The sequence below is a fragment of the Lycorma delicatula genome, chromosome 4 (genome assembly GCF_047948215.1).
Source record: "Lycorma delicatula isolate Av1 chromosome 4, ASM4794821v1, whole genome shotgun sequence".
Classification (NCBI taxonomy): Eukaryota; Metazoa; Arthropoda; class Insecta; order Hemiptera; family Fulgoridae; genus Lycorma; species Lycorma delicatula.
In genome coordinates, this window is record NC_134458.1 from 194,415,229 (window position 1) to 194,440,412 (window position 25,184).

Below are 25,184 nucleotides of genomic sequence, written 5' to 3' on the forward strand. Positions count from 1 at the left end.
CAAATTTTAAAAATTAATGGTAAGAAAATTCCAATGATTTAGAATTTAAAAAACTGTTGTTTTAAAACTTTATTAATGTATTTCAGTTTATCGTTGTTAGAATAAATAAAAATTTAGTTGATTTAAACAAACATTAAATGAATACGCATAAATAGCGTATTCATTTAATGTTTGAGATTGCTTTAAGGCGTTCGTTAGAGGTAAGCAATAGTAGCGCGTGCACACTTCATTCCGTAACTGGGTTCGTGCTCTCAACGTCAGTGCGTGTACAGTCAGCAGAAGAAGTGAAACGCGGATTACCGTGTAATATTGTGTATTTTAAAACATAAATGCATTCTATTTATAGCAAATTTTAAATATGCCCCTAAAAAATCATGCAACTGGAGAAGCTCTTTTCAATAATTCTAATTTATTTCTGTCTAGTGACTGTACCGTCTCAGTAGCTGACTGAGTTTTTGTCCTTGGTAAAAACGCATGCGTATTCCTCTTTCTGGAGGGGGTAATTTTACGATTTACACAGCTATGTCCAGTTGCCAATAATAAACGGCCGAACCTTATCCAAACGATTTTATAACCACACATTATGCAGAGTGTTCAAAAAGTATGGGTTTAGTTACATCACTTTCTAACCGTTAAACAGAAAAAATATGTGGAATTTAGTAAATGCACTTTCTTTGAAAGATTACGTATTTTTCACCGTGAAACCTCAACATTAAAAGCAACCAAAGGATACTATTGAGGTAGATGAGCAACTCAAAAACTGAAATAACCGGGTTGTGACACAACACTTCAATAATATTAAAAAACAATAATTTTGACGTGAAATAATTTGAACTTCGACAACTCTAACCAAAATAGCAACCATTACCTATTTTTATCGACTAATTTCAAAAGTGGTAAACGTATCTCAACACTCAACAGTGAAATATTAAAAACATGGAATTTAATTAATACTCTTACGTCGAAACGATCGAATTTTTGGTATAAGACTACTACTACTTGTGGTGTATTTAAGACCGCTTTTGAAAATAGTTATGAAAAATAAATAAACGGCCACTATTTTTATAATAGTTGCCTTAGATCGATGTTTTTTCATGTTAAAAGTCTTTTTTTTTTCAATGACCTTTAAATTGATCTATCACAACTCTATCCTCTCCGTTTAAAATGCTAGTTCTTCACCATGGTGGCTGGAGATGTGGTGGTATTATACCGAAAAAATGCATAATTTTCAGGCAGGAATTAAATTAATTTTTTTATGTTAAGTACGTCTGAAAAATGTTTTAGGGACTAGAATACTTTATGAAACACTCTGAATATCGGAAGTGTATAGAATGTTTGCCATAAAAATGCATTCATCATTTGTGGCATTACCAAATAAAAAATCACTAAAACGTACATAACCGTTCAGGATCTACAACTGGAAATCCTTGTCTACTGGCCATCATAATCAGTAAATAAAAAATTTTTTTACCGACTTCTCGAAGAAAAATACTCTATTACTTTCGGTCGCATGGTGGAAGTGGGGGGTGAAAATGAAATTTCTTTACGTTTGAAGGTCTGAGGAGTACGAAAATACCACTCACTTAAATTGCGGTTTCCTTATATATTTATAAGCCTATATATAAAATTTTGTGGTTCGAAGATCACCAAAACTACTACGAGTACATTAATTTCAATGAGATTTACATATATTCTAGTAGTGTCTGCAGTTGCAAATGTAAAAATTTTATTAAGACTGGTTTAGTTGTTCTTGAATTACGTTCAATTTAAGGTCGAAAAGATTTGAGCGGGGCAAGTTAAAAGCGTGGTTTGTTATGATGGTGCAAGTCGGAACGTTAACGTTTCTTTATCAGCGGTATATATTGTTACCAATATTAAACCAAATCTAAAAATATATATTAAAAGTAGCCAGCCCGTCAAGCCAGAACCTGGACCCTCGGGGTCCAGGCAAACTCCGAAGCAAACTCAGAGACGTCACGGGGCCTATCCCAGGGCCGCAGAGCTCGTTTCGCTCGCCATTCCTGTGTTACCAGGGGACCGGCGTCATGGAGATCCGCAGAGCTCGTTTCAGTAGTCATTTCCATCTACCCAGAGGGTTTCGCCACCTGGACCCCCGCATTGTTCGTTATCCTCATGGTTGAGAGAATAATACTGATAAATAACATTTAAAGTATTCAGGCTTTATAGAAATCCGAAAAAGAAACTAAATTACAAAAGACAGAATAGCAGCAACTATGGTAACTGAAGTACAAACAACTTTAGCGACGAAAAAATTCATAACCTTTTTCTTTGTTATGGTGGCAGAAATATAATAAGGAAGTAAAGGATTAATCTTTTTTTACTTAATGAATTTTTTTTCAGAACTTCAATCTCCTTGGGGAGGAAGAAATAATAAATATTTTTAATTTCTTACCCTTCAAGGGAGCTGCAGTCTCGGTCTACGGCTTAAAACCTTCCCTCGGATAACACAAATGTATCCTCAAGATTTGAAAGCAGTCTGTCAGTCGATTTTCGGGTAATACGAGAACAAACAGACAAACTTTATATATACACACATACAAATACCTCGTTTGAATTTTTAAAATCGGAATATTCGTCGAGAAGATATAATAACATTTCTGAATAACCGTGTTCTGTTAGATCGAGAGTGTACCTAATGCGTGCAAAGTTAGACTTCAATCTGCTAACAAATACCCCTTTGAATTTTGAAAATCGGACGATTGGTTGCAAACATATTATCAGAGCACCTCATTGCACCTTCCAAAACAGCGTCCCGGGGGCACCCCGTTTGTTACCAGTTGATGGTGAAAATCGGTCTAGCCTCCCACGAGGTGCTCATATCACCTACCCACTCACCTAGCATCAATTAACTTTTTTTTTGTTTATCCCGAACAAAAACCCTCTTCATCTTTATGTAGTACGAGTATAAATATTAAAACCAGATTAAATTAACGAAAAGTCGGTCTTCTTGGCTAGAAGCGCGAAAGAGTTTTTTTTTAATTGCAACATTAAAAATAATAAAAATTGTCAGATTTTATTTTAAATGCTAGAATAGTCTTACGTTGTTAAAACCGATAGGTGCCAAGTATTCATAGAATTATAATACAGAAAATAATTAAAAGAATGAGAGAAGATAATATGCAAGTTGACAATTAGTCTAGATAATATAAACAGGATTAAAGAATGCAGTATTAAAAAATAAAATATAAAATCTTGTAATATTTATTTATCGACTATAGTGGAATTAAATGCGCAAAAATTTATGTAAATTAGCATACGTATAAGAAATATAAAGTTATAAAGTAAAAATATGTACGTACTTATTGGCTTATATTTAATTAAAACAACTATATCTTTTTATGCGTATAAACAACGTAGGTAAATATCAGAAAAAACTTATTTTATAATAGATTTTATGAAAGATTAAACATAGTAGCATATTTTAACATAAGGTGATAATATACGATTACACAAGACTGTACCTCATTCAAACTGTTCTACGTAGGATGGTAGATAATGACAATTCCCTTTTGTTAATAATAATTACAATAATAATATAAACCAGTCTGTCTATAAATATTTAGATTAGAATATATGAATAAAAAAAGGTAATAAATAAATAGCATTGCATTAGTAGTAATAATTCTAAAATAAAAAGAGTTTATAATTTATAACCGCATTCTGAACTCCATGTCATTATTATGTATGCAAATAATCCGACTTGATTTTCTCTAGTGAGGGGAGAAAAAAATAATTCTATAATAGTAGGTGATTCAAGAAGGACTTCACAACTTTAAAACCATATAAAAATTTATTGAGATAACTTACAGATTCGGTTGAGGTCTCATTTCATAGAAAAATACATCAAGGTTGTCACTTTGGTTAGATTTAGCTTCCATTTATAATGTGACACATCCCATCTGAAGTCGATTTCGCTCCAGCCTGTAAGTCAGGAGTTACCTCTGAGCTGTGGCGTTAATTAGTCGTCTTAGCTCAACAACAACAGCAGGTAAAGGTGGTACATAACCCCGATCTTCGGGGAATCCCACAAGAAATATGACACTCCCCAAGAAAAATTTACCGGGATCAAATCTAGGGAGCGAAGTGGCCATGCGATTGGACCTTCACGACCGATCCACCGACCTGGAAATTAAGTATCAAGAAAATCTCGGACTTCAAGGCGGTAGTGAGGTGGAGTTCTGTCTTGTTGATAGTCAATCTTGATCATCATCGTCTAATCGAGGAATTACAAAATTTTGTGGCACATCCAGATAAACGATACCGTTTACGGTTGTTTCCTGAAAGTAGAACGGGCCGTACAGGATTTGTTTTCTTAGGGCACAGAAAAAATTTATCTTAGGGGTATCACGAATGGCCTGCAAATTTTCATGAGGATTTTCGCTACCCCATATTCGGCAGTTATGGGTTTTCACCTTGCCACTGATGTGAAACGTTGACTCATTATTAAAAATTACATTGTCTAAAAACGTGTCGTTGTCTGTAATTATATCCATCATTTCCATATAAAAGTATTGCCGAGCAAATGTGTGGTCATCTGTAATGTATTGAACTACGGTTAGTCTATACGGCTTCACGTGCAATCGTATACGCCTCAAACAATCGTTTGTGGAATGCCAGTCTCACGTCACGACCGTCGTGTTGATTTCTTCGGACTACTTGCAAAGCTTTTGCTGACTTTTCCACAACAGCTTCACGGACGCGTGGGCGTCCTGGTGATTTTGTATGTTTAAGAGAAAAACGTGTCTCAACGAAATTTTGTGTCAAGAGTAAATTGTACGCCTACTAGTAAGCTTCCTACCGTACTATACGAAAATTACGTTCAAGTACAGTTGCTGACTGCAAATCGTGAGACCAAAACACACAGCACACACGTTCCGCAGTATCCATTTTTAACAATACTGGTGACAGCGCTGGTAGGCGAATTCGGCAATAATGAACTACGTAAGTAAAAACGTAATGTATTTTTCTGTGAAATGAGATCTCAACTGAGTCTGTAAGTTATCTAAATAAATTTTTATGTGCTTTTAAAGTTGTGAAATTCATTTTGAATCACCCGGTTAAATCATTACATCGCTGTAATATCGGTCGGCGGTACCGCCTGCACTTCATGCGCGGCATAACATTCAGGAGCGGTTTTACCATGTTTTATATGAAATTTTACGGCAGTTCTTCGCTCTAACAAAGCAAAATAAAATAACATATGTTAATCCAAACAAAGGCCACGGCCAGACTAATATGTCTACAGAAACTGGAGTAGCAACAGTCGAAAGAGAAGACATCACGCTACACAACTGTCTGTCGTACGAATTTGGCGCATGCGCAGTTCTTCTGTAGCACCATTAGTCTCGTTATTTAATAGCCGCATCTCGTATATTTGTTTATTAGGCTATGATATTCTCGGTAACGTAAGGATTCCAACGTGGGGTTATACATGTAAATCGGTTCAGTCATTGAGTTGCTACGATGAAACAAAGAAACATACATAAATACACCTTAAATACATTATACTCCTTTCTGGGCATTCGTTTAACCTTTTCAGATCATATAGCCATTAAACTGGCTCTGTGCGGCGTCAGTGTTTTAAGTACGTCAAAGGGTATTTAAATATTAAATGACTTTATTATGGAAAATTTAGAGTACAATAGTGAAAAAGATCAAAACGATCAGTAAAAACATTTGAGTCCAGTTTAACCCTCTCGATCAAATGATGTATATTTGAGAAGAAAAATCAAAACTCTTAGTAAAGATCTGTTTGATCCCGAGTCAGTCTTCTTCACCAAACGAATTTTTATCATCGAATTTTATCGCCTTTAAAGTACAATCGCTAAAAAAAAATTGTTGAAAAAATTTGGGTAACATTTGAGTCGTCTTATTCGACAAGGAACCTTATACGACAATCACAACTTGAAAAATAGATAAATGTTGAGCTAAAGCTTTATGTCAAATGTTTTTATCTCAAGAGAAAGGTGAGAAAGGTTTTTTAAAACATGTCGGTTGCCGTAATATAGTTCTGGTGTTAATGTGTACAAGGGAAAACCTATCTGTCAGGCCGTAACAAATAATAACTGTTTTTAATTTTTAAGGCATAATTTTGTACGTATATACGATTAAAACTTAACCTCAAATATTAAAAAAAAAAAAAAAATGAGTGCACCGGTGGTACTCACGGCCTCATAATCATTCATATGCCATGAGTATCATCGGCATTAGCATTACTCTCACATTTAATTTCTTATAGTAAAATGTAATTTTTTTATTAATGTTATGCGTTAAAATTATATGTACATATACATTTTCTAAATAACCAAAATAATATTAACAACATACAATAACTCACATTCGAGAACCGGTAAGTTCATAAAACAGAAATTGAAGCGCCAAAAGATGATGCCACTCTGCAATCACGTTGTCTGATATTCCTTATAAGTCACACACAAACAACAAAGTATTCAAAACAAGCCAAGATAATGTAAAGTATTCAAGAACAGTGTATAATGTAAACGTGTGTTTGAGAACCCAGCATGGCTACTCACGGCTTATTGGATTGCTGAGTACCGCCTGTTTTTTGGTTGAAATTTTTTTATTTGATCGCTAATTTTTATTTTAATGCCTTCGGAATATCATCAGAAATGATTATTTCGTTATGCGCCAGCTGAAAAAGGTGTGCTTCAATTTTTATTAAATAAAATCGCCAAAATATCCATTTTTTCTCCTATTTCCTTAGATAACTCAATAACTGTTCATTTTAGAGACAAGATCGGCAGAGAAACAAGTTTTATTATTAAATTTTAGACGCAATATCATCGGTTGCAAATCTAAAAATACGTTATTATTGATGCAGAAATAACAATAACTCAAAAATATGAAAAAAAAACAAGATTTCTTTGGGAATGTTTTTCTAATACTTATATTATACATAGGACGTTAAGATTTTGTCTCAAAGAACTTTTGATATGATAAAGCAACACGCCAAATTTCAAACAAATCGGTTTGACAGTTTTTGCACGATAATTTTATAATCCAGATTTAAAAAAATACGATTTTTCTAAATTGTGAAGAGTCTGAAATAAAGTCTCTAGATACTTGAAAATTTAATCGCGTATAAAAGAGCACTCAAACTTTCGTATGTATTTTAAAGATTTAAATCGGTTTTTTCCTCTCTCGATCTTTTCTCTAAAATGAACAGTGATCAGTTATCAAGAGAAATAAGAAAACAAACGGATATTTTTGCAATTTTTTTACATTTTGTTTAATAAGGAGATCCTTATTTTCAACATGATTTTCAACTGGAACGAGACGAAATAATCATTTCTGATGATATTCAGGAGACATTAAAGCAAAAATTACTGCTGATCTTGTTGAGCTAAGACTTCGAATTAATTACGAAGCTCCAGAAGTAACGCTTGACTTGCCGGTTACACTCTGGAATTAAATCGATTTCAGGTGGGATGCATGTCGCATTACAAATGGAAGCCATATCGTACCAAAATGAATGTTGAATGAAAAACTTCATATCATTTTCTATGAAATGAGATCCCAACCTAATATGTAAGTTATCCAAATAAGTGTTTATACACTTAAAGTTATGAATTCCTCTTTGAATCATCCGGTATATGTGTTAAATACCAACTTTTTTAGATATGAAGCAAAAATTGTTTAGAAATAATGTTGAATATCCCTCACCCCTAATCCCGTCGACCTAAAACTTCGAAATTTCAAATAACTTAATAATTACTTTTTATCGTATTAATGGTTAATTTTCTACGACCGCTATAAAAAAATAAATAAATATATATATAAAATGGCCGAATTATTATCCCCCCTTTTTTTAATTATGTTCAAAATTTAAGGTCATCAATGCCGCAAATATAGAATCTTTTTTACCAGTCTTCCATGAATTTGAGCAGTCCCGAGATAGATATAAATCAAATATAGGCCAACAGATGTACATGCATCTATGAAAATTTCTTTATTTTATTTTTTTTTTTGGACTAAGGTGGTCCAAAAACTTATAGGTCGTGGAACTTAAACATTTGCAAAAAAAAACACCGATACCCGAAATGATGTCCGAAGGTTATAGTTATCCTTTATAGCTGTGATACTTTAAACAGAAGCAATATAGTACAACGGGAAGTAATAAGATATCAATGTGTGTGTGTTTCCCACAAAGAAACGGAGAAACGTTTAGGACATGTTCTACTGGTGAAAATGACAAAAGTTTATATAAATACAGGTCTGGAAACGCTTCGTTTTCGAGTTACGGCTAGCGAAAGATTTCAACCGAATTTCGCTTTTCTAATAAAAAGAAACCCTACTGTAATTTCTGGAATAAAAATCAACAAGAAAAGTTGATGGGTTTTTATGTAATTTGAGCTGGAAAATAGGATAGAAGAGGTCCCGGAACTGTAACTCCAGTAGTTTTTAAGATATCCGACGTACAACAAAATTCGGTGTAAAAAACATTGTTTGTTTTTAGGTTCGTAGTACAATTGCTTTGCTAATTGCCTAATAAATGCCAAAGATTTAGAATAAAACTTGTAGAGAATTTAATTCTGAAAAAAATAATGTAAACAGAGCCAATAAAAAGGCTTAAAAATTCGTTTTTATTGAACCAAAACAGACAAAAAATTGAAAGAGAATATTCCATTATTCTTTTTGTACCTAATAAAATAATCTTTCAGTTTAAAAAATAATCTAAATAAGTAAATAATAATAATAATCTAAAAAATAATCTTTCATTTTTAAATAAAAGCTAATTATTGAAATTAATTTTAAAAGAAATACAAAATTTATAAAACAATATTTTAGCTGTTTACACTTGTAAAACGAAATAATTACGTAAAAAATTAAATTGAAATGTACGTTACTTTAGAAAAATTTAAAACAATTTTATCGTAAGTTGGCTACACTATCAGCCGGTCGACATGAAAATTGTGTACTTCGTTTGAATCTGTCGTTAGAAATTCATATAGATGAAGGAAGTATATTATCAGATCGTTGTGTAAAAATGCCGCTTTAATTTTCTAACGAGGAATATGCCGATACAATTTTTATTTATGGATTTTTATAACGAAAATTCTGAAGCTGCTCGATGTGAATATCAGGAGAGATTTCCTGGAATGCGAATTCCAAATACGAAAATTCTTTCTTCAGTGTATCATCATTTACGAACGAAAGGATCATTTCTAACGTGTTCGTTTTCTGATGAACGCCAAGTAAATCATGATGTTAATGATAAACATAGTCCGATTCAGCGTAGCCTAGGCTCTAGTACAAGGCGAATTTCATGTCGCACTAGTTTGTCAAAAAACAAGGTGTGCCCCATCCTACTGAAACAAAATCTGTATCTTTCTGCATACAGAAGATTTAAAATTTGCGGCCAACAAATTAATCCCGGCGGTTAAACTTCTGTCATCGGCTTCTAGGTAACACTGATAAGGGAAACTCAATTTTAAATTCTGATGAAGCCACTTACGAGATACGGAGTCTTCAATTCTAAAAATATTCATTATGGAGCGAAGACAATCCACATAATACTGTAGAAACTAGTTTCCGACATGGATTTCACATTAATGTTTGGTGTAGCATTATTTATGAAAAAATTGTAGGACGTTTGTTTTCAATGAAAACCTTACTGGAGATGCGTACTTTCTATTTCTTTCTATTTTTCTCAAATTATTTCTTGAAAAATAATTTGCAGGCCTTTTGAAGGATGAACCTTTACAACGTTACAAATGATTTTCCAGCAAGATGATGCAACGCCACATTTTTCTTTAGTAGCTAGAAATCACTTGAATACTAATTTCTTAAACTGTTTGGACGCGGTGGACCGATCGATCGGCCACCACGATCACGTGACTTAATGCTACTAGATTACTTCATTTGGGGCCGTATGAAAACGATAGTATAAAAACAAAAAAATAATACTAAAGAAGAGTTACTCATTAAAGTACTAAATGCTAATGAATTTATATGAAATATGAAAAGCCACCTGAAATATTTTACGTCGGGTTGAGCGCTGTGCATATTGTGAAGGAGGGAATTTCAAATGTTTACTGTAACTGAGGTTTGTTATTCTGTCACCATTTATCATTTCATGTATTTTGTTTTGCTTTAATAAGAACATTGTTTATTAGGTACAGAAAGAATAATACGATTTTCTGTCTATTTTTCATCTGTTTTGCTTCAATAAAAAACCATTTTTAAAAGATTTTATTTTTTTATTGTCTGCATTTACATTAATTTTCTCAGAATTAACTTCTCTACAAGTTTTATTACTAAATCTTTTGCATTTATTAGTCTTTTAAAAAACTTAAGACAAAAAAAAAATTACCTAAAAAAACTTCTTTTCGACACCGAATTTTGTGTTTTACGTCGGATATCTTAAAAACTATTAGAGTTACAGTTCTGGGACTATTTATCCTATTTCCCAGTTCAAATTACATAAGAAACAACCAACTTTACCTCTTCATCTGGGTCCTGGAAATTACAGTAGGGTCTTTTTATAAGAAGAGTTGAAATACGGGCGAAATATTTCGCTAGCCGTAACTTGAAAACAAAGCGTTTTCAGATGTATATTTATATAACTTTTTTAATTATCTTCACCGGTAGAACTTGTCCTGAAAGTTTCTTCGGTTCTTCGTATATCTAAATAAATAATAAATAATTTTATGTAATCAAATATTGAAGTAAGTGGTTTTAAAAGAAATAAGAGAAAGTAAAAGAAGAAATTAAAAGAAAAAATAAATAAATCGGGTACAGAATATAAACAAAGAAAGAAATATTTAAAGGACAAAACAAGCTGAGAAAGAAAGGTAAAAAAGTAATAGGTAAAAAGAAAGAGAAAGTGATAAATCTTAGAGCAGTAAGAGTAAAATATAAGGATTATGTCTAAGGGGTGGTGGGGATATATCAAACCTACTTTTACAACATAACGAACTCTCGCAACATGAAATCAGAACCGTCTGTCTACACACGATATCAAGTGAAGTTTGCAGAACAAAAAAAAATCATCTGAATACGCAGCAGCACTGTTATATTTTTATTTACTTCGGAATTTCATAAATTACAAGGTAAGATTAAGCTATAGCCAATATTAAACCGTATTTAATTAATATTAAAATAATTATTATTTATCGATATTTAAATTTCCCGATTTAATATTACAAGGGGGAGATAGTAATCGTTTCAAACTTCAAACCATTCAGATAATTATATTTCTGAAATTAGGGAGCCATGAAACATCGAATTTGCAAAAAAAAAATGCTACATAAAAATTGTTTGTGCGTATGTGTGTACACGCACGGGCTTGAGTCCACACCGATTCGTTTTATAGTTATGGAACAAATAATTCGTTTTCCACAATATTGCTTCATTGACTTGCCAATATAGCTGTAATTATTTTACTTACTCGGCTATAACGATAAATGTTGCTATAGAAATAACAGGAAAGTAAAAGAAATCTAAAAAAGTGATTTTTTATTTTATTTTTGAGACTTAAGGAAATATAAAAAAAAGAATTTAAATAAATTGTACATGATGTGCGAAAAAGTGTTTCTGTTGCAATGTTTCCTCTATATTTGTTACATGGACGTTTGTATGTTAGCGTATATGGAATATGTTAGCGTAGGCCTGTATATGGTCTTATAATTCTGGACCGCGTAGACCGAATTCTTAAAACTTGATAGACAGGTATACTACCTTCCGGGTAAAGAATGAAATAATTTTTTTTTTTAATTTCAAAAACGGGTTTTAGTTGAAAACATTTTTACATCTTTATTTATTTATACTTCAGTAAAACATTTTTCTTACAAAATTTTAACTTTTTTTTATCGAGGTCACAAATTATCAAAAGTCTTTATTTAATATTCATCCCCTTCCTAAAAATTTCCTTTGCATTTCTTCTTTTTTTTTGATATCAACAATCCAAGTGTGGAATATGGAAATTTAATTTTTTAGCGTATGCAAAATGCCATACCTGACCGGGATTCGAACCCGGGAACTCCGGATAAAAAACTGAGATGCTACCACTCCACTACGAAGATCGGTGACGGATATCACGCTTCAGAAAAGGATTTAATGGGAGCGTTTTGAGTCTATATTTTCTACGTCAATAGGGGTCTTCAAACAATAAAAATTCTTTGCTAATGACATTCCGATGGTCTGTGGCCATGAAAAATATTTTTTAATCTTAAAAAAATTGGTAAAAGTTTATTTTAAATTTAAATCTATCTCTCAAAGTTGCCAGCTGCATTGAGAATGGAAAATTGAATGTACTTTTTAACAGCCCTTACTTGTTAGTATTTATTTAAGAAAGAAAATTAGCCAAAAATATTCACTCTCTTCCAAGGAAATTACAAATTTGTTTATTTAGAATTGTCTGTATCTTTGTATTTTTTAGCAATTTCAAAAAGTCCTTTTTTTAAATATATTATCACCACTTTTATATTATATTCTTAAAAATTAATTTTACTCGAATGTTTCACCTTGAAAAACGTTTTTTTCATTTTTCAAGAGCACAAAACGATAGTCCCATCGTTCAACTTTCATGAAGTCTTCCAAAAATATTTAAAAAAAATCAGTTTCTTTTTTTACTTATTTATACGAAGGAAAGAAAGTACTCGTATTGTGATCGTGAAAAATTTCGGTTTTCAGATTTCAACGGAAATATCCATTTTGACTAGTTTCGGCGTGACGCCTGTATGTACCTCGCATAACTAAAAACGATTAGTCGTAGGATGTTGGATTTAGGACTGTTGTAACATCTAGTTGTGCACCTCCCATTTTGATTGCATTCGACTGAACCAAAAGTGTCCAATAAAGCCAAAATCAATAAAATCTGGATTTTGGACTTTTTCTTAACCGAGGTAATAACTCCTCATCGAGAGCTTTTCAGTGATGCATCATAATTGTTACTTATTTTCATCGGTTCCAAAGTTGTAGTCAAATAAAATTTGAATTAATGAAATATTTGGATCTTGCAAGGGAAGGCGCATCGGTTCGAATTAGACTTCATCTCTTTTTTAAACTTTTCTTTTTTAAATTTAAATATACTGATTATTAATAATTATTAACTCGTGATTTTAAAACGTTTTTACAATAACTAATAATTCAATAACAATAAAAAAATTTAAAAAAATAATAAAAAAAATCATAAGTTATTAGTGAAATAAAGTTTTACGTACTTTTCAAGTTGTGTAAATGTAATTTATTGCGCAATGCATATGTGTACATGTAATAGATTTGGTGAAACGACTGATTATTTAATATTAATTGAAAATTATAATTTAGAATCATATCATTTTTGGATTTTCTACTTTAATTTTATTTAATTATTCTAGAATTTCTGTTTAATTTTATCTGCATTAAAGTTGACTGAAAAATAGAGCCTATTTAGATCCTATTTAAAATTACAAATATTTTTTATTGCAGGATCGAATTGTGCAAAAAATTAGAATTTAATTTCAGACTTTTTTTTCTAAAATTGATAGTTTTAGTTATTCATCTTCAAAAATGCTGTAGGCCTAAAAATTGGCACTTTCAGTTTCATTAGGTCTCGCCCAGCTGTCGAGTTACATGCAGCTGGTATTAAATTTTACATTAAATAAAATAAAATTTTAAGTAAAAGACAATCAATGCTTAACAATAATAATGAAGAAGAAAAATAAGTTAAGCGTGTTAACACCAGCAAACTTTTTAAAATAGCCTAAAAGTGAAGTTCAAGTTGCGAATGACATTTGTCTAAGTAAACGTATATATTTTCAGTATCTTCAAATAATCTTTCTATTTCTTTGTTATTCGCCAACTATTAATAAAAATTAAAATATCTCGTTTTTATTTATTGGAAATTGTGGAACGATTTCCAGTTAGAGAAAAAACTGAGGTAATTTTGCTTTACGGGGTATATCACCGAAATGTTGATCAGACATGTTGTATGCTCTACGATCCCCCAGTATAAATATTCCAAGTAGTTCTTCTGTGCACAGAATTGCAGAATGCTGGAAGTGCGGGGACCAAAAATAAACCCGTCAAAATACTGTGACTGCTGTCACAGTATTTCATTGCTTTCTGCTGAAAGCAATGAAATAACAGTGGCTGCGGCGGTCATTGTAGATCCTCGTGTGATTTCAAGAATTTCACGTGACTCTGGGATATCAAACACCAGTGTTCTGAGAATATTAAATCGCCTGAAATTCCATCCGTAGCATATTTTGTATTTTGTCGAAAGGCGCTGGAAGAGGTACAGGTAGATCAAATATTTTATTCGTGTTCTATTTTCCAAGGAATTAAGTTTTACTTATCATGAAGCAGTAAACAGACATAATATGCATTAATGGGCAGTGAAAAATCCACGGTGGCTAAGGAAAATAGAACATCAACGTCCACCGACTGTCAATGCTTGGTGCAGAATCATAGGCTGTACATTAATCGGACCGCATTTTTTCGATGGAAATTTGAACGGAGAGATATACATAGATTTTCTAGAAAATCAGTTGTCTTTACTGCTTGATGAACTAACCTTGGAGAAGAGAAGAACGATATGGTTTCATCATGATTGCTCTCTTGCACATATTCAATTATCACCAGAGTAATTTTGGACCGCGGATACAATGATCGTTGGATTGGTCGAGTTCATTGGCCTGCTCGTTCCCCAGACATTACTCCAGTAGACTCTTTTTTAGGAAGTTACCTTAAAGAAAAGGTTTACCTAGAAGTACCAACTACTCCCGAAAACATGAAAGACCGTATAACAAACAATATTTCAAGAGAGAAACTCTGTTAAATATTCATGGATCGTTCTTAAAACGTATCGAAAAGTACATAGAAACGACACCACTTCTGACATTTGTTGCTGTAATTTATGTAGAGTAATTTTTTGTAATTTTTTAAATAAAGAGCATTAAAAAAAAATTAATTATCAGTAATTCATTAAACCAAATTCAGAGTCGACATAACTTAACTGACCAAAGCAGGCTGTACACCGGTATGGTATGTAATAATTGATTAAAAAATTCATTAAAACGTAAATCGATTTTATTTAGGTAAACCCTTTTAGTTGATTGTTTTTTGTTTAAAATTTAATTTTCTTTAATTTAAAATTAACACCAGCTGGACGTAATTGGACAGCTAGGCGAGACCTAATAAAATTAAAAGCACCAATTTGTAAGCCTACAGCACTTTTGAAGACGAATAACTAAAAACCTATCAATTTTAGAAAAAAAAGTCTGAACTGATATTTTAATTTTTTTTTTCAAAAGAATTAGATCCTGCAATAAAAAAGATATGTTCCTATTTTAAAAAAATAAGTTGACCTTGAAATGACCATCATTTCATCTAACAAGGAAAAATACAAGTTGTGAACTTATTTCCCCGCTGAAATGGAAAAAGTTTAATAGGAAACATTTTTTCTTAGAATGTGTAGTTTTTGAGACATAGATGTGTTTCAGTTTAAATGAATCACCCGGTGTATATACATATATAAAACCGAAAATGATTACAGGAAAAAAATAATGAAACTATATAAAAATAAAAATTATCATGTATCTTCAAAAAACATTGATTTGACTCCCTTACCGACTAGTAACATTTTTTTTCTCTAAATAAGGGCGTTATTAGGATAGGAACAATATACAACCCTTATCCCTCTTAATAAAGGCGAAGGAAAAATTTAGCTCCTATTCTTTAAATCTTAAAAATAGGAGTTCAATTAACTTTTTAACGGGTGGAAATTTAGGGTAACCGATTATTTTGTCTCTTATCAACATTTCTAGGATCACCGAATCTAAATATATAGAAAAAAATAGAATCGCAATTCTATATGCTCGGACAGGTGTCTGAAAATAATTGTGTCGGGTATGCAACCGTTTTTCGCAATATCATTAGAAGGGGTAAATATATAATTTAAAACCATCATTATCGTTTCAAAGTTTTGGCTTGAAATTTTGTAATACCTTTCTATAAGGTGTCCTATGAAGATACACAGACATTTTCAGTACAGATTCTACTGGTGAAAATAATGAAAAATGTTCATATAAACATAGTTCTGGAAACGCTTTGTTTTGGCGTTACAGTTAGCGAAAAAGTTTGCCCGGATTTCAGATCTTCTAATAAAAAGAAGCCGTATTTTTGGGACACAAATTAAGAAGTAAAGTTGGCGATTACGTATGTCATTTGAGCTGGAAGATAAAAGAAGTCCCAGACTGTAATTCCAGTAGTGTTTAATATATCCGATGTAAAACACAAAATTCGGTGTTGAAAAACAAGTTTTTGTTTTAGGTATATAGTACATTACATTTGTTAAATGACTAATAAATCCAGAAGATTTAGTAACAAAACTTGTAGAGAATTTAATTGTGAGAAAATTAATGTAAATACAACCAATTAGAACTTTTAAGAATCGGTTTTTTATTTAAGAAAAGTAGATAGTATTAGAATAATAATATTTTTTATTTATTAGTCATTTATCAAAGATGTGCTACAAACCTAAAAAACTTGTTTTTTGACACCGAATTTTGTTTTACGTCGGATATCTGAAAAACTACAGGAGTTACAGTTCTTGGACTTCTTTTATCCTTTCCTAGCTCAAATTACATTATAAATCACCATCTTTACTCGTTAATTTGTGTCTCAAAAATTACAGTAGGGCTTCTTTTTATTAGAAAAGCTGAAATCCGGGTGAAATCTTTCTCTAGCCGTAATTCGAAAAAAAAGCGTTTCCAGACCTATGTTTATACGAATTTTTTCCATTATTTTCACCAGTAGAGCATGTCCTGAAAATTTCTACGTTGTGGGACACTATAAATAAGTCTATATAATAACGGGACATTTTTTCATATTTTATAAGCAGGGTTGAAGATAATATAATCCTCTAATTTTTCAAACCTTTTTAAAGTTTTGTTTCTAGATAGCGTGATATCTGTTTGAAAATAATTTTTTATTTATTTTTGACTTGATCAATTAATTCTTTACAGAAGCTGTGAAAAGCTTGTACATGGTAAATGGAATTCTGTACCGCAAGAAAAAATTCCATATCTGAACCGGGATTCGAACCCGAGACCCCTGGAAAATAGGCTGATACATGGAGATCATTATTTTAAATCATTATCACAAAAATAAAAGGAAAAATTTAAAGTATTTAAAAAAATAAATCTACGTTCATGCAAATACATACGTATAAATATAAAAGCTGTTGTCACGGTTTATCAGAATTTCCACTTAAATAAACTTATAAACAGAACGGCATCTCATATTTTCATTTTTAATTTATGACAAAATATTATATAAATAAATAAACAGTTTAAGTAACCACACATGTTAATAAAATTAAAAAAACAGACGGCTGGTGAGTAATAGTAAAACCAAATTTGAAAGTTTAAGGTCTTCTACATCTTTATTCACTGAATAGTTGTTTGTCCTTCGCCTAAACGTGTCATCCTAAAATTTTATTTATGTTTTTTAAAAGTTAAATCGCAGGAAAAATCGTAAAGCTGTTGTCAGCTTTTTAATTTTAAAAAGCTGAAAACACACTTTTTTTTTTTTTTTTTTATTTCTTTCCCTACTCTCCCTCACAACAAAACACACTTGCAGGACTTTATCGTTACGCGGCTGTTTAAAAATTAAATGTAATAATATATTAATGAACTATTGAAAAGCTCCCACGTTATAATTACAAGATAATGGTATTGGCTTGAGGTTAAAACCGCAAATTTCAAATCTGGTATTACTAAAAAAAAAAAGGTTTTATTTCAACAACTTTAAATAATAAAATAGTTTTCAGCACCCTTGAAAATGTATAAATTTATACCTAAAACGATCACCTTTGTTACATTCTGCGCAAACCCCAAAGTTGGGCGTGAAAGTTCAATTTTATAAAAAATCTTCTTTTAAACAGTCTTGATTACAATAAAAAAGGGAAACAAGGAAAATGTTAAAAAATTCATCATGACTTCTGGTTGGGTCCGGGCGCTTGGTGGAATTTGGGGCACCCAATTTAGTAAAGATTAATTTATATATGTAATTAGACGACAATAGAAGAAACCAGAATGAAAAACAACCGATCACACCAAAGGTTCAAAGTTTAGAGTATTTTTTAGGGTGGGGGTACTATTTTTGCAAAAAAGGTTTTTGCAAATATTGTTATTTTTTAATTGTTAACAAATGTGCCTAAGAAAAATATGAGGCGAAATCTCGAGATACTGAGGATGATATTGCTCTACAGTCTCACCTCTTCACCTTTTAAATTAAAGATCTAATGGCATCAACGCCCCATATAGAGATATAATCTGAATAAGTTTGGTCAGAATCTGTCCGGTAGTTCTAGAGATGTTTTAAGGTGTTTTAGAGGACAACACCGAACAGACGTACATAAAATAAGTTGAACATTTAGACGTTACAAAATTTATAATGTAAGGAGTAAAGGAAAAAATATTTCATCTACTTTTGCAATCGTGTTTTAAATATAGTTTTCAAAAAACTAAGACTCGAACAAATAGTATCTGTTTTTTCAAATTGTTGCCGTTATTAAAAATGTTGCATAAGGTAGCTGTCTAGCGAAAGGGGGGGACAAGTGGAACTCAATATTTTTTTTCAGTACAATTTTTGACTTTTTTTAGCAAATACTCTAATACAGAATAATTTTGATGAAAAAAAGTCATTCGGTCAAAAGAATAAACTGGGACCCAAAATCTTTTACTAAGAATTCTGATTTTTTTTCTAAATTATACTTTGAATACTGCACAGCATTAGCCAAGTCAATATAGACTCAAAAAGGTCTTAACCTGGAAAAAATTCACGACAGCAAATAAATTATTGGAACGTATACGAAAAATTATGTAGATTAAAGATGTGCCCTAACGGACGTGAGAGATTAACTATTTCATTTTTTTATTAACAGATTAAGGAAAAAATTTTTATTTTTTCACCAATAGCGGCTTTGTTTTTAATCGCATGTTAAAATACAAAGAACCAATATATAGCTGAGGAAATTTCACATAAAAAATCTTTCGGGTACTTTTTTCTACGCGTAAAACTAGGATGCTAGCGAAATTTTAATAAGCACCAATGTCGCGCTGTCGTAGAGTAGCTTGGAAACTAGGTACCTTTTCGTATGCAGCAAGACTAAATAATTAATCATTTATTTAAAATTTATTAATTTTGCTCGTAGGGCAAGTGCTTATGAGGTTTTTTCATGAAAAATTGTCTTTGTTTTCTACTTGTGGCATTTATTTTTTCGTAAGATTAAAAATTTTAAAAAATATTGACGAAAAACTAAATATTTTTTTCAAAAAACAACGTTTTTCCACAAATAACAAAAAAATTGCGAACTCCATCAATCTAAGGTTAAATATTGATAAATGACGTATTTTTATTAATGTTTTTTAACAATTGGTTTATAGCGTCAGTTTCATGTGCTTACGCAGTATACTTCCTAACACTCATTGAAAAATTACATTTTTTGAAAATTCATCTCTTCTACCTTAAAGTATTTACAAATAATAATTAAAATATTTTTATATTTGACAAAAAACAGAATTAAAAATTATAGGTTTTCAGCGTTAGCCAAGGTACCAAAAACCATTTTTTCTAAAAATGAAATTTTCAAATGTTGATAAATAAACAATTAAATAAGATGTAAGAATATCTCTAATGTAATCACTGCGTAGTAACCTACCTGGTAAAGGCATTTACTTTTACATAAATTTGAATACTAGATCGTGGATACCGGTGTTCTTTGGTCGTTGGGTTTCAATTAACCACACATCTCAGGAATGGTTGAACTGAGACTGTACAAGACTACACTTCATTTACACTCATGCATATCATCCTCATTCATTCACTGAAGTAATAATACCTGCCGGTGGTTCCAGAGGCTGTACAAAAAAAGAGAGATGACAAAGTATCTTAGTGCAGGATTAAATTTATATTAATTTTAAACCTGATTAAACCATTAATTTCAGAATCTTAATTTTTAATATTCTGTTTACGATGTAAGAATATAAAGAAATATGAAAATTGATGACGTAATAAAAGTTGAATTAAATTTTAAGCTGTACAAAATATTTTGGGAAAGTTAAGCGACGTTGTTGCCAGTTTTTGTTTGTAGAATTAAAAAATTTAATGAAGTAATTATCCTGCAATACGTTGATATTATCTGTGAATAGTATTCTAATAAGAGTTTTCCAAAAGTAATGAAAAATTGAACGTCCTTTACCATTAGTATTCTGCATTATTCATTTACTTTACGACAGTAAATGCATTGGCTCGTTGCCATAAAAAACAAAGGAGTGTTACGTGATGAATTAACGTACCATTATTTACTATAGGAATATACGTAATTACAGAATAAGATTAAGTAGCATTGGTAGTACATATCTAGGCTTACACAGTAAATTACCGTAGATTTTCACATGACTGCAATATACAGAGTAATATTTAAGTATGGAAACAGTTTTATACTGAAAATCTGAGAGGTATTTGGAGGCAGAAAAAATGGGGTTCTACGTAGATAAAAAAAAAATCTGTTTTACGGTGGGTTTTTAATTTTTGTCCGCCATAATGGATCAAAATTAATTTTTTGAAATAGGAAGATGGACATATGATACGTGATTTCGAATGAAAATTTCACAAACGGCTATATCATTTGATATTATTTTCTAAGTAAAAATTAACTTCCAATGTTAATATAAGCTGATAATTTTTATTTATCGTAAATGAAACAAATCAGCTGGAAATACTTACTAAAATAATATATTACAAATTTAGTTCGGTGTTGTGATAAATTTAATTCCTCCTTTTAACCTTTTTACTTCAACATACTTGTTCGGTTTCACGTCGAGCCGTCCGGTGCTGCGATCTGGTGGGTGCTAGCGCTCATCGGAGAGTTAAGTGGTACTAGCATTCTACGTCAGAATCCGATCCAGAGCGATCGTATGCACTTTCAGTCCCGATGGACATGTTCGAATGAACGTTTAGTTTATTAGTATAAGTTATATGTTATTTAATTTAATTATATATGTAAAGATATGTATCAAGTTCAATTATACATTTCATTAACTGTCAAGACGACAATTCATTAAACTATTATTCAACAAGCAACAAGGCGTTGTCTTCATTCATCACCTATGAAAATACAGTCCAACCTCGCTCTGAAATCTACCAACGTTTCATAGTCCTCACGGGCAGGATATAACATACTTGTAATGGAAAATTTGATAGTGCTAGTAAAAATTAAGTTTGTAGGCCTTTCTTTCTTTGTTTAGCTTCCAGAAACACCGTAAGGTATTACTTCAGAGGATGATATGTATGAAAGTAAATGAAGTGCAGCCTTCTACAGTCTCAGTCGACCGTTCGTATGATGTATGGGTATCAGGCTTATTAATTTATAAATTTTTTTCTTGATTTCTCAATAAATCAAGAGGACTTTTAGTAAATTGAAAGGTAGGATAAATATTAGTTGCGATCAAAACTTTGTTTTGTTAGGATGATGATAGTATTTTTGATGTTTGATCTGAGTACATAGTCTAACTGAAGTTAGTTATAGGAAGAGCTTTTGCGTGAAAAGTTAGAAGGCGCAGGAATCGCGCCTTCTTCGAATCGGTTAATTTGATGGTTGTAAGTTATGATAAGTGGTCATGGTTGGAAGAGGCCATACGAAGCCGATAGTAGGTTGTATAAATACACTGATGGAAATGTCTGCCTAGGAATTTGCATCGGTGGCATTTTGACAGAAGCCAAACAGATGATTGCTTTGTGATATAAAATTTAGAGGGTCTAATAGACGACCTTTGTCAAAGCCAATCAGGGCTAGGAATGAAGGGGGTGATGTGGCAACCGGAATCGTCACAAGGAGTGTGTCTTCCTCTACTGGGGTTAGGATACCTCACCCAGTAATAATCATTTTAAAAACATTTTTTTAAATATATCCTTTTCCCATAGGGTAAAGCTATCCTACCAGCAATCAAATAACATCTTATCTTTTTATATACTTCAATTACCATCGAAAATTTAATGATTTATTTTTACGTGTTTATTTTTTTTCTAGGAAGATGTATCCGTACACAATTGAACCAGTTGAAAAAGAACTTAATGAAGAATTAATGAACTATTTTAAAGGAGAAAGGAAAGGATTTTGTAGAGTAGGACCAGAAGAATGGATTTTACCGCTGAGATATATGGATCAAGCAGAAGGTTATTATAATATGCCGTTAAGAAATGACGATGTTTGGATTATGACATATCCCCGTTCAGGTATTCACATATTTTATTTTTATTATTATTAATAACTAACCGATTTGAACGACTTTTTAGAATCCGTCAATGGAGTCTCATATTCATGGATCTTGTTGGATACATCCTAAATCCAACATCTAGGAATCCACTCCAGATTTTTTTTCAATCTGGAAGGAGGATTTAAAAATACATCTATTTAATTTTTCCATAGTTGTAGTTGAACGAAAATTAGGTTATTTATAGAAAGACGCTACTTTGCTCATTTGTAATGGCTTGTAATAAACTGCTCAATATAAATTAACGATCTGCTTAATTAAATATTTAATTTTCCTTTATTTCTTATTATTTCTATATTTTCCTATTTATTTAACCTTAATTTCTTCTTGTGCCACGACCACTGTAGATCGTTGGCTATTACATAGGATATCATCCTGGTTATTTGCCTTGTCAAGAACTGCTCGAAAACGAGCATCAGATCTGGCCTCAGTGATTACATCATTCACGAATGGAATTTCTGAAATAATCTGAAATAACAATAACTACAAATTCGCTCTGCAATCACAATGTACTCTTTTTTCCGTAGGAGGGGACAGCTTTTCTAGCCGCCCCGCCCGTAGTCTGCTTATACAGACTACAAGTGCCGGGCTTTCACCGATTAAAACCCCTCTCCCATATACAACATGCCCTGATGCCCACCATTCGGCATTACTCAGAGCATGCTGTACACTTGCAAGACTCCTTGGGTGGGTCGAAGAGTCCTGGACACATCAGCAGCAGTGACGACTCCTAAGAGTCCCCAACTACCCCTTTGCCGTGGCTGTCCTCTCCCCATCCAGCCCGGTAGCAGTCAAGGCTGCAAGGTTTCTCTTGTTTTTTTTATACTTCCTCCCTTTAGCAAACAAGACATAATGATACAGAGTTGCACACGAAATAATCCAACGTTTGGTTTTGTTAAAAAATATTTGATCGATTCGCAATACAGAAAACAAAAATTCAACGTGTTTAATACATATCTGGAGATTACGTTATGCTTATCACATGTTCAATATGACTACTATCACATCTAGCAACTTCTTAAACATGAACTCCTATGTTAATTCGACAACACATATCATCGGTTATCTCGTTGCATGCCTCGATGATCAGCTCTCGCAGTTCCATCACTGTACGAGGATGGTTAGGGAAAATCTGTTTCTTTAAAAATCCCCAAAGATTCAAATCGGACTGTTCGGGGGCCAGTTCTGTCAGCACGCAAAACGATCAGGAAATCGGTTTGAAATGACATTTCCGTTAAAAGTTTTACGCATAAAGTCTTAAACAACGTTAGCTGTGTGCGGTCTGGCTCCATCCTTCATGAACTCCTCATTTTCTAATCGAAAGCCTTTTGTAAGAAGCTGAGGAAGAAAACCATTACGCAGCTTGTTTAGACAACATTCATTGTTCACTGTCTGTTCAACAAAGAATGGTCCTATTTCCCTATGACTTGAGGTAGCGTCCCGTACCGTAATTATTGGTGCGTGATGCAACTTTTCATGAAGCACGTGTGGATTTTCGGAAGCCCAAAAACGCAAATTTTGTTTATGAACAATCCCGTCTAGGTTAAAGTGTGTCTCATCTGAAAACCAAACATTGTTCAACAATACATCTTGGTTCACAGCCTGTTCAGCGAATGGCATTCCTTGATGTTTGTTGTCGACCGTTAATTTAAGCAACACTGTTGTTTTTTAAAATTCGCTAAACAGATCGCCTAGAAATCCCAAGTCGTGCTACTGCTTTTCTTGTTGATTTGCCCTGCTCCTCAGAAACGCTGCTCTGACAGCTTCGACATTCTGTTGAGTACAAACAATGGCAGGCCGTACGCGCTTCCTCTCAAATACTGAACCATCACTATTAAATGTTTCGTAAAGTCTACGTACCGAATTTGAAAATGTGCACGAAACCGTCTTTGTGTAAGCTCCACCCTTTTCTTTTCATTAAAAAACAAGTCTTGACGCGCTGTTCGACTGTAAGTCTTCCTTTGTCATACATCTTGGGACGATACACAAACAGCGCACTCGGAAAGAGAAGAAACTAATATTCATGAATTACTGTCACTTATGCCAACATAAAACATTAATAATTACACTGCCCAACAAAGAATTTTTTTTTAATGTTGCCTTCAATTCAAGAGTCAAGTCTTACTAATCTTGGGTTGAAAAAAACGCATATGACAAAGAAAAATTTTTATTAGCTCTAGTTTCTGTGATGCACAATACGTGGAAGTATTTTATTTTAAAGGATTAAGAGAAAACGATACATTTTAATTACATATACCAGCAACATAGAACGTCCATTTGAAATTTTTTTAATGACAGTTACATTCTAAGAGTTCTTAGTTGATGGAAGAATACTTGGCAGTTGGTTGGGTCTGAAGAGAATCATGTGGTGGCTTCATGAGATCGTTGTCTTTTAGCTTTCTTCTTGTAAGTGAGTTCCGGAGCATCCCTACACACAGACCAACAGTAATCCGCAAGCATTGCTTCATTCCAATGGCCCTGATATCTTTGTTCCACTACAGAAATATCCTGGTGGAATGTTTCTCCGTGTTCATCACTGACAACTCCACAACTAGAAGAGAAAACGTCCAGGTGTGAGTGGAAAAAATGGATTTTAAGGGACATGCTTAATCCGAGTTGATGGAATTTTTGCAAAGTACTGTTACCAACTGACTGTAGTTTGCATCTCTTTTGTTGCCTAAAAATCCATGAATGATTCCCTTTAAGGCTTCTCAAGCTTCCTCTTCTTTCCCCTCGAAAATTCGGTCAAACGCACACCTTTACAAGTTACTTTTATGCAGATTTGAATACTAGATCGTGGATACCGGTGTTCTTTGGTGGTTGGGTTTCAATTAACTACACATCTCCGGACTGTGCAAGACTACACTTTATTTACATTCA

The 25,184-nt window shown here is 32.4% G+C and overlaps 1 protein-coding gene across 2 annotated transcripts in view; it reads left to right on the plus strand.

The window, feature by feature from the left end:
• The first annotated feature begins 10,953 nt into the window (after positions 1-10,953).
• LOC142324183 (sulfotransferase 1 family member D1-like) overlaps positions 10,954-25,184 on the plus strand; it is a 73,894-nt gene continuing 59,663 nt past the window's right edge. For both annotated transcript variants that reach the window (XM_075364929.1, XM_075364930.1), the window contains exons 1-2: positions 10,954-11,093; positions 22,061-22,266. In XM_075364929.1, coding sequence (XP_075221044.1) covers positions 22,065-22,266 — 202 coding nt within the window. In that variant the 5' untranslated portion in view covers positions 10,954-11,093; positions 22,061-22,064. The remainder of the gene's footprint in view (positions 11,094-22,060; positions 22,267-25,184) is intronic.